The 13,569-nt window shown below is 43.9% G+C and overlaps 1 protein-coding gene across 1 annotated transcript in view; it reads left to right on the top strand.

Moving 5' to 3' along the window:
- Window positions 1-7,527: 7,527 nt before the first annotated feature.
- Window positions 7,528-13,569, top strand: part of EPS15 (epidermal growth factor receptor pathway substrate 15) — a 54,441-nt gene continuing 48,399 nt past the window's right edge. Inside the window, exon 1 of the mRNA XM_060276910.1 lies at window positions 7,528-7,855. Coding sequence (XP_060132893.1) covers window positions 7,829-7,855 — 27 coding nt within the window. The 5' untranslated portion in view covers window positions 7,528-7,828. The remainder of the gene's footprint in view (window positions 7,856-13,569) is intronic.

Raw genomic sequence — 13,569 nt, forward strand, 5'->3', positions numbered from 1 at the left:
TGTACTAGGACCTGAGACACCAGGGTTAAAATCACCACTTGGCCATTAAAAACTCACTGTGTGACTTTGGGCCAGTCACTGTCTCTCAGACTAACCTTCCTCACAGGGTGGTTGTGAGGATAACGTAGGTAAATGAATGAATGCATGCCACCTTGAGCTCCTTGGAGGAAAGGTGGAATGGATATAAATGCAATACTGATAAATAAGGAATAATCATAATAAAAAGTCTATCTAGCCTGCCTGTCCCTGATTTTGAATTGGAGGGTTGGGGGTCAGGTCTTGAATCATGAAAATTACTAAGGTTACCAGATTTTTTTCAGTGAATCTGGGGGCACTTTTCAACTTCGATGGATTTTGTATTGAGACTGATTTGTAAATCCGGGGACTGCCCCCGGGAAATGGGGACATCTGGTAACCTTAAAATAAACCCAACTCAGAAATCAAAGAAAAAGTAATCTGGGATACAACCTGGATATTCAGCCCTACAAACATTGGACCTTACATGTCAGATTCTTGGCAAATCCAGTGTGTGGCTATCTGCTGGAACAGGCTTGCCTGGGTGAGGTGTGCAGGCAGGGGCAGTCCATGCTCCCATACTAATACATGTATATAGGCTCTGCACACTTAAGTTATCATCTGAACTATGTACCCAATGTCATACACTGAGCTGTTGTAGAAATTGGAGTTCTTGGTGAAATCAATAGATTAAATGGAAAGGTTCCAAGAACTCAGGCCAGGAAGGAGATTAATTATAATTTCTTCAAACTGTTTAAAGCTTCAAGCAATGAGACAAATTCCAGATAGAATAATTTTCAAATACAGGACAAGACCTTGTTTTGTTTATTCTTAATCAGCTATAGTTTCATGGTCAAAGTGTACCAATTGTGTTTGCCTCACAACTGGTACACTTTGACCATGAAACTATAGCTAATGAAGAATAAACGAAACAAGGCCTTGTCCTGTTTTTGAAAATTATTCTAACTGGAATTTGTCTCATACACTGAGCTGTGGCAGAGAGGATAAAATCATAATTAGTCTCAATATCTTATGGTGGGCTATTTTTTATGGTGGAGAAGGAAAATGTGCAGACAATATTTAATCAAAACATGATGCTGTCCCAAGAGGTCTACCTTGAACAGGGGAATACATGATTAAGAATTCTGAGCCTCAGAAATAAATGGTGTGTGCATGCACAGAGTGCACCTGCTTCCCCAGTGAAGAATCTGTATTTAGTACTTCCATAACAATAACTTCAGCCTGAAATATAAATGCTTCATTGCCAGCCACATTATGCTTCAACTCACTGCTACTCTTGCCAAAATGTCAAATGAAAAATAGATCTTTTTTTTTAAAAAAAAAACACCTCAGGAATCTAGGCCTTCAGGTAGTTGGAAGAGATATTTCTAGAGGCCTTTTCTCATAAGTAATGTGTGTTCCAGTTTGTTTTAAATACACTGGTTTGGTCATCATCCTTTGTGCAGAGTACATCTTAAAATCACCATCAATCTGCTCCGCCTCCCCCCACCAAACTGGCAATAGCATTCAGTATACTTACACAACAAATAATCCAATGTCAAATCAAGCTGTGAACAACCTCACGCCCCTTCTCAAACTGTATTTTTATATGGTGTATACTAGTGTATGATACTGAAAAACCAGTAGGAGAACACTAGTGTATGATACTGAAAAACCAGTAGGAGAACACTTCAATCTCCCAGGACATTCTATACAAGATCTCAAAGCAGCTGTTTTATTACAGAGAAATTTCAGGAACAGACTGGAAGGAGAAGTTGCTGAATTGGAAATCATTACCAAGCTTAAAACCATGGAAGCACCTGGGATGAATAGAGACATCGGATTCTTATCTCATTATGCATGATCAAGCTTTCTTTAGCACCTCAGCCCAGGACTAATTGCAGCCATCAGCAGCCATTAACAGCCATCTACAGGTTTACCACTCCCATCAGCCCACCACCCATTCCCACCCACCACCCTCTGTATATATATAGGGTCTGACACTTCTGTTTCTAGTGTATCTGAAGAAGTGTGCATGCACACGAAAGCTCATACCAAAATATAAACTTAGTTGGTCTTTAAGGTGCTACTGAAGGAATTTTTTTATTTTGCTTTGACTCAGACCAACACGGCTACCTACCTGCACCTTAACTAGGATTATTTGGAGGAAGCCACCGCTATTTAAAATTGTATGATACAGCTTTAAATGTATAGTCTAGATGGGGCCTCATCCAGTGAAGTTCAAGACAAACAGAAATAAAGAAACAAGCAACAAAGGTAGTCACAAAAGTTGAGGCCTGAGCTTTACTACTGTCTACTACAGGGGTTCCCAACAAATTTTTCTTGAGGACCCCTCATCAAGCCGCTATTGTGACAAGGACCCCCATTAATTCCTAATCCTGAAATTAAAAAGTGAGAGCCAAATTAAGAGTCTTTTTATATTTTATATTTATACGCTTTTTACAGTTCTTCCTCTTCATCTGTAGGTCTTTGTCGTTTTAACGAAACACTTTTTAACCAACTGTCCATTTTTAACTACGCGAACTGTAGCTTCCGCGAAAAACAACGCTTTGTTTACAAACACTACTGTTTTGCAAAGAGGCGGCGCGCACCAGGGAGGAGAATGGAGAAGACAGGGTACCTGCGCAGTAGCGCACAAATGAAGCCGACGCGCGCAAAGCATCTTGGGGGGGTGAGCGTTAGTAGAATGTGCGCGCTGCCTCTTTGCAAAACAGTAGTGTTTGTAAAGTGCCACCTAACGGCATACAGCAGAACTACTGCCTCTATCTAATTCTAGTTTTGCGCTAGACTCTGCTCATGCAGGAAGTGGCCAAAACAAAATATCTGTTATCATACAAAATATATTTAATATATTTTTTATTCTAATAGCATCTTGCGGACCCCTCTGGCATAGCTCGCGGACCCCTGGGGGTCCCCGGACCACCTGTTGGGAACCACTGGTCTACTACATTCCTGTTCCATCTCAGGTGGCAAAATGGGACGTGCCACCCCTGGGCAAAGCCATCACATTAAACACTATACTGTTATACAAGCAGTTACACAGTATTGCAAGGGACACTGTTCAGGAAGACACTCCTAAAAGGGCAGAATGGACAGCAAGGACAATACATGCACAGCCACAACAATTCTTCTAGCAAGTAAAATGGAAAGGTAAGAGTATTCTTGTGTTATGACAGCTATCAGGTTTCCACACACAGTTGAACACACAGATTATCTAGGCTCATGTTTAGCAAGAAGATCAAACCTATCCATTCTTAAGGAAATCAGCCCTGAGTGCTCCCTGGAAGGACAGATCGTGAAGCTGAGGCTCCAATACTTTGGCCACCTCATGAGAAGAGAAGACTCCCTGGAAAAGACCCTGATGTTGGGAAAGATTGAGGGCACTAGGAGAAGGGGACGGCAGAGGACAAGATGGTTGGACAGTGTTCTCGAAGCTACGAACATGAGTTTGACCAAACTGCGGGAGGCAGTGCAAGACAGGAGTGCCTGGCGTGCTCTGGTCCATGGGGTCATGAAGAGTCGGACACGACTAAACAACAACAATGTTTAGCTCCAGAGCTGGGGCTCATTCAGAAATACACAAGCTGGTTTCCTTCAACGTTGTACTCCAGTACCAAGATATCTACGGAAAACAGCAAAAAAATTAGCAGACTTGTCAAAAGAACAATACATGACATTTTGCAGCACACACCTGCCTGTCTCGGGCAGCATGACCATTATGTATAGTTTGAATTCTATGTTTCCTGAGAAGTAAGGTCATTAACATACACCCAAGGAGATCTTTGTTCTTGCCATGAGTCAAATAATTAGCACAGCCATCACAGGCATTCTCATTCAATTGGACATGCAACCTATCAGATATGACACAAATGAATTGCTGAAGACACTTCAATTTTCAGCATTAAAATTTTGGTACATTCATACTATTTGCCTGAACATCATTGTGTATTAGTGAAGTAATACTGTATTTTTAAACTTTTTTTATTTATAAAACAATAAAACCAATCATTACAGAAGGAAGTTGTACATAAATGTAATTGAACAGCCTAAACTTATAAAGATATTGCCCAGAGGGTAGCCCTTTAATACCCAAAACCACACGTAAAAATTAAAACTCATTCCAATAAACTCCAGGACAGGTAATTAGCACAAAATGGCTTATTTGACTGGAAAGCAAACACATCTCAGTGAGACCTTGTAGTATCCTGATGGCTTAGGGGTCAAGGTTCTGTGAGGCTTTTCACAATTGGATGTAATGATATTTAAATCAAACAAGACGTTAGAAATTCATCCTGCTAAAAAGCGCTACAGGGTCCTGACCCTACACCATACAATGGGCATAGTGATTCAACCATCAGTTACAATTCTCCATATATTCTAGCTATAGTTTAAAGCTAGCATGGTTTAAGATAAGGTTTACATTTTATTTTGGTGCTTAAGGCCATGAGAGGTCAATGGCAACAATCTCCTGAGCATGTGAGCTTGTGTTTTAGCAAAGTGTGCAACAGGGCTTCATGAACTTTTGGCTGTCTTTTTTTCTGATTGAAACATGGCAATGTGCTCCTGGACAACCTCAGTCCAGTATATGTATCTGAAGGAGCGTCTCTACCCACATCGTTCTGCCCGGACACTGAGGTCCAGTGCTGAGGGCCTTCTGGCAGTTCGCTCGCTGCAAGAAGCCATGTTACAGGGAACCAGGCAGAGGGCCTTCTCGGTAGTGGCACCCACCCTGAGGAACGCCCTCCTACCAGATGTCAAAGAGAAAAACAACTACAGTGGTCCCTCAACTTACGAATTTAATCCGTTCCGAATGCACATTCGTAGGTCGAAAAGTTTGTAAGTAAAAAAAGCGGTTTCCCGTAGGAATGCATTGGAAACGGAAAAATTCGTAAGTCGAGTAAACCACATCTAAAATTCGTAAGCCAAGAAAACCCCATCTAAACCGCAACGGTTTTCCTTTCAGATGTCGAAAAAACCGTAAGCGTGCGGCCATTTTTTCCCCCATTCGTAACTCGAAATTTTGTATGTCAAGTACTTCGTGAGTCGAGGGACCACTGTACCAGACTTTTAGAAGACATATGAAGGCAGCCCTGTTTAGGGAAGCTTTTAATGTTTAATAGATTATTGTATTTTAATATTCTGTTGGAAGCCACCCAGAGTGGCTGGGGAAACCCAGCCAGATGGGCGGGGTATAAATAATAAATTATTTATACTTTTATATTATATTATAATTATATATTATATATTATATCATCATCATGTGGGAGACTGGCTGCATCTGTTTCCACATGGATCATGTTGCCAGCACTGTCCATGATGGGTGGGCTGTGGCAGAGTTTCTTGGGCTGTTGTGGGCACGTATGCCATTCCCCACAATGTTCTGTTTTCATTTGTGTATTTTCTCTCTTTGCCCAGGCTGTGGACAAAAATAAAACCACAGGAAGATGGTTTGCAACCAATACTTTCTTGTACATTGCTGCAACAGTGTGTTGACTTTGTATGCATGTTGGAGATATCTCTCTGCCTATGTGTGCACATGTGTTGCCTAATTTGAACCTAGAGTCCATGTAACTAACTGGGGATCTTTTTCCTTTTCAGTATCAGTTCCCACCCCCTCATCGGCGCCCCCCCCCGGCTGTGACAGTTGTTTTTAAAGTTCAATGTGTTACATAGACAACTTTGTAAAGCCACTTCTATGATTTATGGTTGTGTTTAGTGAGAAAAGGCTGTTTTCAGCAGAATGTAGCAAAGCTCCTTGTGCTTGTTGAAGATAAAATAAACAGCACGGCGCTAGTGTGCAGGCTGTTGCTGATTCTGAAGCGGTATCATTTCATGCTCTATTTCTGTCAGAGTACATTACTGAGTAGTTTGTGAGCAGTGGCTAAACCTCTGGCAGTTATACATTGCTTGAAGGTCATATGATATTTATTCAAGTTTGTAAGTTTTGTAGTGACTTTAAATGGCAACCTTGGGGCTGAATATGTTAACCTCTGCTACTGGGCGACTTCCATTTGTTTCAGAGGAACAGTGGAATCTGCAGATATGTTCCTGGCCTACTTACAGAAGTATCACAGTCTCTCCAGCATTTCACAGATAAAAATAGGGACACTTTTGTGGACTATTACACATTGCTGAAGGCTCTTCTCTGCCTGCTGGATGCTGTATTAATTTGATCTGCAATTGCCTGGCCTGCACTGGCACTGTTTCTTAATAAACTAACAGCTGCCTTTTTTTAAATTATTATTTTCTAAATTGCTTATCAGTCCTCTTAAGACACAGGTGGACAACTTTTGTCCCACTAGACACCCACTGGCCACTGTCAGTACAGCCAGGGGTGATTATTAGTATTTATTAAAGTTATTAATCTACTTCTCTTGCTGCAGCCAATTCAAGGCATCTTTATGAAAACAAAATGACAAAGCAAAACCCCATACATTAATTAAAACCAGTGTGTGTGTGTGTGTGGGGGGGGAATCATTAAAAACAACCCATCGGTTTTAAAAGATCATGGATTGTTAACAGCCCAAGGCCTGGTTGAAAAAATGGTTTTGTCTGCCGCTGAAAGGTATGTAGTGATGGCACCAGGTGAGTCTCCCTGGCGAAAGCATTTCACAATGGGGAGCCTCCTCAGAAAAGGCCTGTTATCAGGTTGCCATCCTCTGGACATCTCATGGAGGGGGCATGTGGAGTAGGGCTTCAGATGATAAGCACAGGGTCTGGGTCAGTTCATATGGGGAGAGGCAGTCCTTGATTATGGGAGTTGTAGTCCAATAACCACAGGTTCCCCAACCTTGTTGTATGGATTTAAAATTTTGTCGATCCTATTTGTACAGTATTTTGTATCCAACTTAAGTCCAAGGAAGCCATTCTGGTAGCATCTGCACTTTTGAATAAAATAGGAACAAGGGAAACTGCAAAAAGCCCACCCACGCAGTCAGAAGTAGGTTCCACGAAATTCGATGGGACTTACTTCTAAGTAAATATGCATAGGGTTTTAGGTGTTTGTTCTAAAACTGCTATCTATACTGAGGCAGGAGGACAACAGAACCGGATAATGTGCATTCAGAATACTAAAGACGTTTGAGATACAGGCCGCCTAACTGATAAAACAGCTTCTCTTAGGAAGAGCAGAAACTCAATTCCCTAACAATTCATTTTGAGCTTAAGCGGATCTATCCTTGAGGAAGGAAAATGCTTTGTGGCTTGCAAAGCTTACAATTTGTGCTGTGAGATCGTTCACCAAGGAAATGGCCCGTATTAAGGCTGCAATCGTAGGGTATGCTTACTCGGGAGCAAACAGCACCGAACACGGCGAGATCTACTTTAGAGTATTACACAACGGAGGTTAGCCCCACAGCGTGTACGCCCAACGAGAAAGCTCTCCCAAGTTCTCCCTCTGCACGACTCCAGTCCGCATTTTCGTAGCCGCCGAGCTTAACTGAGGTCGAGCCGAACCAACCCTTCCTGGCCGGCTGGCTCGGAATCCGGGCCAGGCGAGCGTAATAGTATTCCTCCGACCGGAGGCCGAATTGGGCGGTTGCTCGGTGGTGGCTCCGCTCCAGAGGGGGCTGTGCCGGGAAGGGATCCGGGCGCCGGGCTTTGCTGCGCAGCGGACGGGCCGCACGCAGGGCGGGGCCTGGCTGGGGGTGGCTCGGGAAGTTGCCGAAGTTGGGCAGAGAGTGGAGGGACGGAGCCAGCGAGCGCCTGCCTGCTCGGGCCGGGCCTTCCTGGGTGCTGCTCTTCCCCCTCCCGCCCTCCCTTCCCTGTCCGGCCGGTGCATGATGGAAGCAGCATGGCCGCTCATCTTTCCTTAACGCAGGTAGGGACTGCTCGCTTTTTGCTCAGTGGGGAGGGAGGGAGGTGGGGAGGGAGGTGGTTAGCTTGGGCGGGGGAGGCAGCCGGGGGGGGGGAAGCCTCGCCTCCCACGCTCCCGCCGTCTTCCTTTAGGAAAGTTTCCTTTGTGACCAGTCCGCCTCCCGCTTCCATTCCTCCTTGTAGCCCTTTCCCTTCCCGCGTCTCCCCTCTGGGCGCTTCCGCCTGCGCCCCCCTTCGCAACACCCACCCTCCATCTCTGCCTCTCTGGGGCGCCCTTTGGAACCCAGCGGGGCTTACTTCTGAGGAGGCGCCTTGTTTATAAACCGCCTCCCCTGTTTCCGTGCTCCCCAAGCTCTCTAGTCTTTCTCCCTAGTCTCCTCCTCCTCCTTCCAAGTTCTGCTGTTGCCCCAAAGCTGCCGCCCTTCACTTCGCCGGTGGTTCCCACGGGGGACTCCGCACCTTGTTTCGCGTAAGCGGACGACGTGGGCTGCGCCTTACGCAAAGCTCGTAACGCAGAGAACGTGTCTAGCGGGCGCCCGGAATTCCGTCTCCGCTCCGCCGCTCCTGTCGGTCTCCAGCCGGTGTGACGAAGAGTGACAGGCTTGGGAGCTGGACTGACAAGGGGTCAAATCTCCACTCACCCGGGAAACACTGTGTTTATTCGCTGCCTCTTCGCCTAATCTTCCTCACAGGGTTGTTGTGAGGATAACATGGGGAGGGAAAGGGCCACGGACACCACCGTGAACTCCCTGGAGGAAAAATGGACTAGAAATGTAGTAATAATAATCTTGGTGGGTTGGGTGTGTTATGGCTCCCTGAGTTTTTTCTGTTTCTTTTTAACTCTCTGTAGGGTTTCCTCATGTTGCACCTACTGCAATGTTCTTTCTTGTATTCCCCACTCCATGCATTCAGACAGACAGACACTTTTTCTGTAGGACTGCTTTCCTACCTAATACCTGTTATTTCTTCTCTGGAGGTGCCCCCACCCATGGCATGGGGTGAAGCGGCTACCTCAGGCGGCAGAAGTGCAAGAGGCGGCACTCCACCCGCCCCACCGCTTCTGCCATCCAGAGGGAGGTTTTCCAGCCTGCCAAGTTTAGCGAGAGCCATGGCAATCCTGTACACTAGTTGCGATCGGCAGTGTTAGAAACCTAGGTTATGGGTGTAACAACTGAATGTCTAGGTGTGCTTTTTTTAATAACAAGACTACAAAGCTGAAAATGAATGAACTGCAGCTAAAATATTGTGTTCATTTTTCACATGGTCTAGTCCTTTCCCTGTGCACCCCCCTAATATTCTTAGGTCTCTTCTCCAGTCTTCAGAGAGTAGCTGGAAGTTGTTGTCGTTTAGTCGTGTTAGACTCTTCGTGACCCCATGGACCAGAGCAAAACAGGCACTCCTGTCTTCCACTGCCTCCCACAGTTTGGTCAGACTCGTGTTCTGGAAGTAAGGAGGCAGAAAAAGGTCCTCCTTTCCTTCCACTCTGCAGTTTTAATCTGAAATCTTAGGTGCAGCCCAGAGCTCAGAAACTGCTCGTGCTAATGAAATTCCCTGTCACAAAATGTGTCTAGAACAATGGGACTCCCAAGGGGAAAGCATTTTGGCTTCTGTGGTACGCTTTTTGCAAGCACCTTACTTTTCCTTTTAAAAAAATTTTTTTAATTGATTTTTTTCAGTTAAACAAAATGAAGTGAAAAACCAATAGAAACAAAAGGTGCATTAGAAAATACAAAAAGGAGGACCCTCCTCCATTCTATAAATACTTATCTAGTACGATGGTAAACACATTATTTTTTCTGTGTCCCAGAACAGACTAGGGCCTATCCCCACTTACCTGGGAGTAAGTCCTAGTGATTTGAGTGGGAGTTACTGATGTGTGGGCATGGTTAGGTTTGCACTGTAGGTGCTGCAAAAAGTTTTCTCCAGCACAATGGCAAGAACCCACTTCAACCTGGGTTAAAATAGTAAAGGTAAAGGGACCCATGACCATTAGGGCCAGTCGTGGCCGACTCTGGGGTTGTGGTGCTCATATAAGAAATAATAAATAAATTTCAGTTCAGTTAATATAAAATGATCCTTTATTTTTGGGATGGTCTTGGTTACCTCCCTTCATGCTAATTGGTCTTATATGTGTAAACAGGAAGTACAGTCAACATGAGTGTAGGTGTTGTGTATTTATGTTCTTGTTCATTATCCCCTGTGCCTGGTGCAATTCTTGGAAGTAGAACTCTATGAGGGGTAAACTATAGTGTCCAGAATTCTCTGAGGGAGAGAATGTGCTTTGAATGTGCGTTAAAACTATAGTGTATACACAACTGCAGTCTTTGGTATGCTGAGACAGGAATTAAGAGTTGCTGTATCTGCACTATTTTTGGTGGGGCAACTAATAGTTGCTTAACTTCAACTATGCAGTTAGCATAGCAGTATGTTTGCAAATGAATACAACAACAAAGTCTTTGTTTATTTGAAATATTGATGTACTGCTACTCAATAAAATAACACCAAGGTGGTATATTATAAAGCAATTCAGTAAAGGGACCCCTGACCATTAGGTCCAGTCGTGACCGACTCTGGGGTTGCGCGCTCATCTCGCATTATTGGCCGAGGGAGCTGGCGTATAGCTTCCAGGTCATGAGGCCAGCATGACAAAGCCGCTTCTGGCAAACCAGAGCAGCACACGGAAACGCTGTTTACCTTCCTGCTGTAGTAGTTCCTATTTATCTACTTGCACTTTGAGGTGCTTTCGAACTGCTAGGTTGGCAGGAGCAGGGACCAAGCAACGGGAGCTCACCCCATCACAGGGATTCGAACCGCCGACCTTCTGATCAGCAAGCCCTAGGCTCAGTGGTTTAACCACAGCGCCACCTGGGTCCCTTAAAGCAATTCAGTACAAAACAGCATTACAGAAATGAAAGCTTGAGGCTATAGCCCTATCTGAACTGAGCCCAGAACACAACTCTGTACAGGTCTCACTTGCAGGCCTCTCTTGTACATACTTACTTAGAAGTTGGTCCCACCAGGTTGGTAAGCATGTGTAGTACAGATGTCATGGCCGACCCTTGGTTTTGCCATTGAGATCTGGAAATCCACACACTTGAAGCCATAGTTTCCAGTTCTGGTTTGGATGTGAATTTGTCTGGATCTGTTTCATTCTGGGTTCAGGGGCAGTTTGGGAACTGATCAGTTGAGAGCGGGATAGGGAGAATGTGACTCTGCTTCTCAGTTTCTTGGTGACTTTTGACACCACCCTCCTGGATTCGCACTGTGGGATGAATATTGTAGGCACTGTTTTATAGTTGTTTTGCTCCTACCGGCAAGGTCTTTTGTCACTAGACACTTAGGGAGCCTCAGGGGCTAGGAGTGCCTTTTAGCAGCTATGCTTGGTTCACAAACTATGATAATTCTTGGACAGGGATAGTTGGGCCACAGTGATTCCTTGAAATGCACTTCATGTGAGGCTACCCTTTCACATGGTCTGGAAACTTCAGCCGGGGCAAAACTGCTGCTAGATGGTTAATGGGGACAGATTATCTCCAGCACATAACTCCAGTGCTCAAACACTTGCACTGCTACCGATGCACGACTGGGCCAGGTTCAAGGTTCTTGTGTTAATTTACAAGCCTTAACAAATTGGGCCCAGGAAACCTCAAGGACTGCCTGATCACTGAGATTTTCGGCGGAGTCACTGTTAGTGTTCCACCATGGTTCGTATCTACCAGGAACTGTGCATTCAGTATTGTGGGACCAATTTAATGGAACATCCCAGTTGAGATCAGGCAGCCCCCCCCTCCCTTCTTGAACTTACAGTGCTTACTGAACACATTGTTATTATTCCAGCTAGCATTTTAACCACCTTGGACATCTTGACAAACTCTGGTTACTGCAAAAAATGGGAGGAGAAGAGCCTTAAGCATATTTTTAAGATTCAAACTGGGGTGATGAAGCTACACGTAGTAGGGCCACCTGCATTCAAAGAGTACAGTTCCATCAAAGCAACTTGATAGTTTTGTCAGAGAAGAACCTGTAAGTGGCTAAAATTCTGAATGTAGATGTTGAAATCCCAGTTTAGGATCTTTGCTCAGCTTTGAAGCTCCCTAAAGAGAAGAAAAGAGGGACGTGGGTGGCGCTGTGGGTTAAACTACAGAGCCTAGAGCTTGCCAATCAGAAGGTTGGTGGTTCGAATCCCCGCAATGGGGTGAGTTCCCGTTGCTTGGTCCCAGCTCTTGCCAACCTAGCAGTTCGAAAGCACGTCAAAGTGCAAGTAGATAAATAGGTACCGCTACAGCGGGAAGGTAAACAGTGTTTCCGTGTGCTGCTCTGGTTCACCAGAAGCGGCTTTGTCATGCTGGCCACATGACCTGGAAGCTGTAACCACCTTGAGCACTCCTTGTTAAGCAGGAAGCTGCGATGTAAACATATGCAAAGCATGTGTGGTGTTGCAATCCCATTTTCATTAATTGCCTATATCATCTGAACAGAGAATTTCCATTTAAAATAAAATTTCAGCCTGTATCTTTGAAAGGCATACCCTGGAAATCTGACCTTCTGGCACTTAATTGTTGTTGTTGTTTAGTCGTTTAGTCGTGTCTGACTCTTCGTGACCCCATGGACCATAGCACGCCAGGCACTCCTGTCTTCCACTTAATTAGGAATAAAATAAAAAGTTTGTCATTGGTATGAGCTTTTGTGTGCATGCACACTTCATCTGAAGAAGTGTGCATGAACACGAAAGCTCATACCAATGACAAACTTAGTTGGTCTATAAGGTGCTACTGGAAAGTTTTTTTAAAATTTTGTTTTGACTACGTCAGACCAACACGGCTACCTACCTTTAATTAGGAATGTTTTCCTATATTCTTTCATGGTAAGGGATTTTGGTGTGTATTACTAAAAAGTAGACCCACTGATCAACTTGCTATTTTCTGAGTCTGTAGAATATATTGTCACAATGTTGTCAACCTTTATGTTGATTGAAAGTTAGACCTTTTTGATTCATTAAGGATTAGAATATGTATTTTTATGAATTGGCCAATGAAACTTGGCTTAGTAGTCATCCTAATGGCACTTGGCCTTGTTGGTAGTTAAAAGTTTTGAACTTTTTATTTTGTATTCAAAGGTATAATTTTTATTCTCAGTATAATGTATGCTCCATGGCACTTTTGTGCACACAGAGCTTTCCCCGCATTTTCTTCTTTTACTGTGGATATAAGATTGTATGCAAGTGTATAAACACGCTGACATAAATTTGGAAAGCTATTTGTCTGGAGTTTTGCTCTTCATAAGTAATGTGTATACACTGGAGCTGCTGTTCTAGGGCAGTTGTACCATGGGACTTGGTTTTCCTGGCTGTTAATACATCTGCAGTAAAAATGTGAATGCAGGCATTTCAATAATACTGTTCAGATGCTTGCATACTTTTTTTAAAAAAAAAATAATTTTTATCTTGCCTTTCTACACCCAAGTGTTTGTTTTTCAATGAAATATATTGGCTCTTGTCATTTTAACTGTGTCTCTGTGTGTGCGGGTCACATTTGCTTTCCACTAAAATGAGCTAAATGAATGAATATTAGTTAAAGCAAAATGGCCCTTAAAAAATATAAGCACTTCAGGTTTGGGGGTAAGTTGGACCGCATCCTAATTTAACTAGCAAGTTGGATGTCTCCTACAGTTTGAACACTATGACATCTGGTATAGTCAGCTGATCTTGACATAAATCTC

Source organism: Zootoca vivipara, chromosome 7 (genome assembly GCF_963506605.1).
Source record: "Zootoca vivipara chromosome 7, rZooViv1.1, whole genome shotgun sequence".
Lineage (NCBI taxonomy): Eukaryota > Metazoa > Chordata > Lepidosauria > Squamata > Lacertidae > Zootoca > Zootoca vivipara.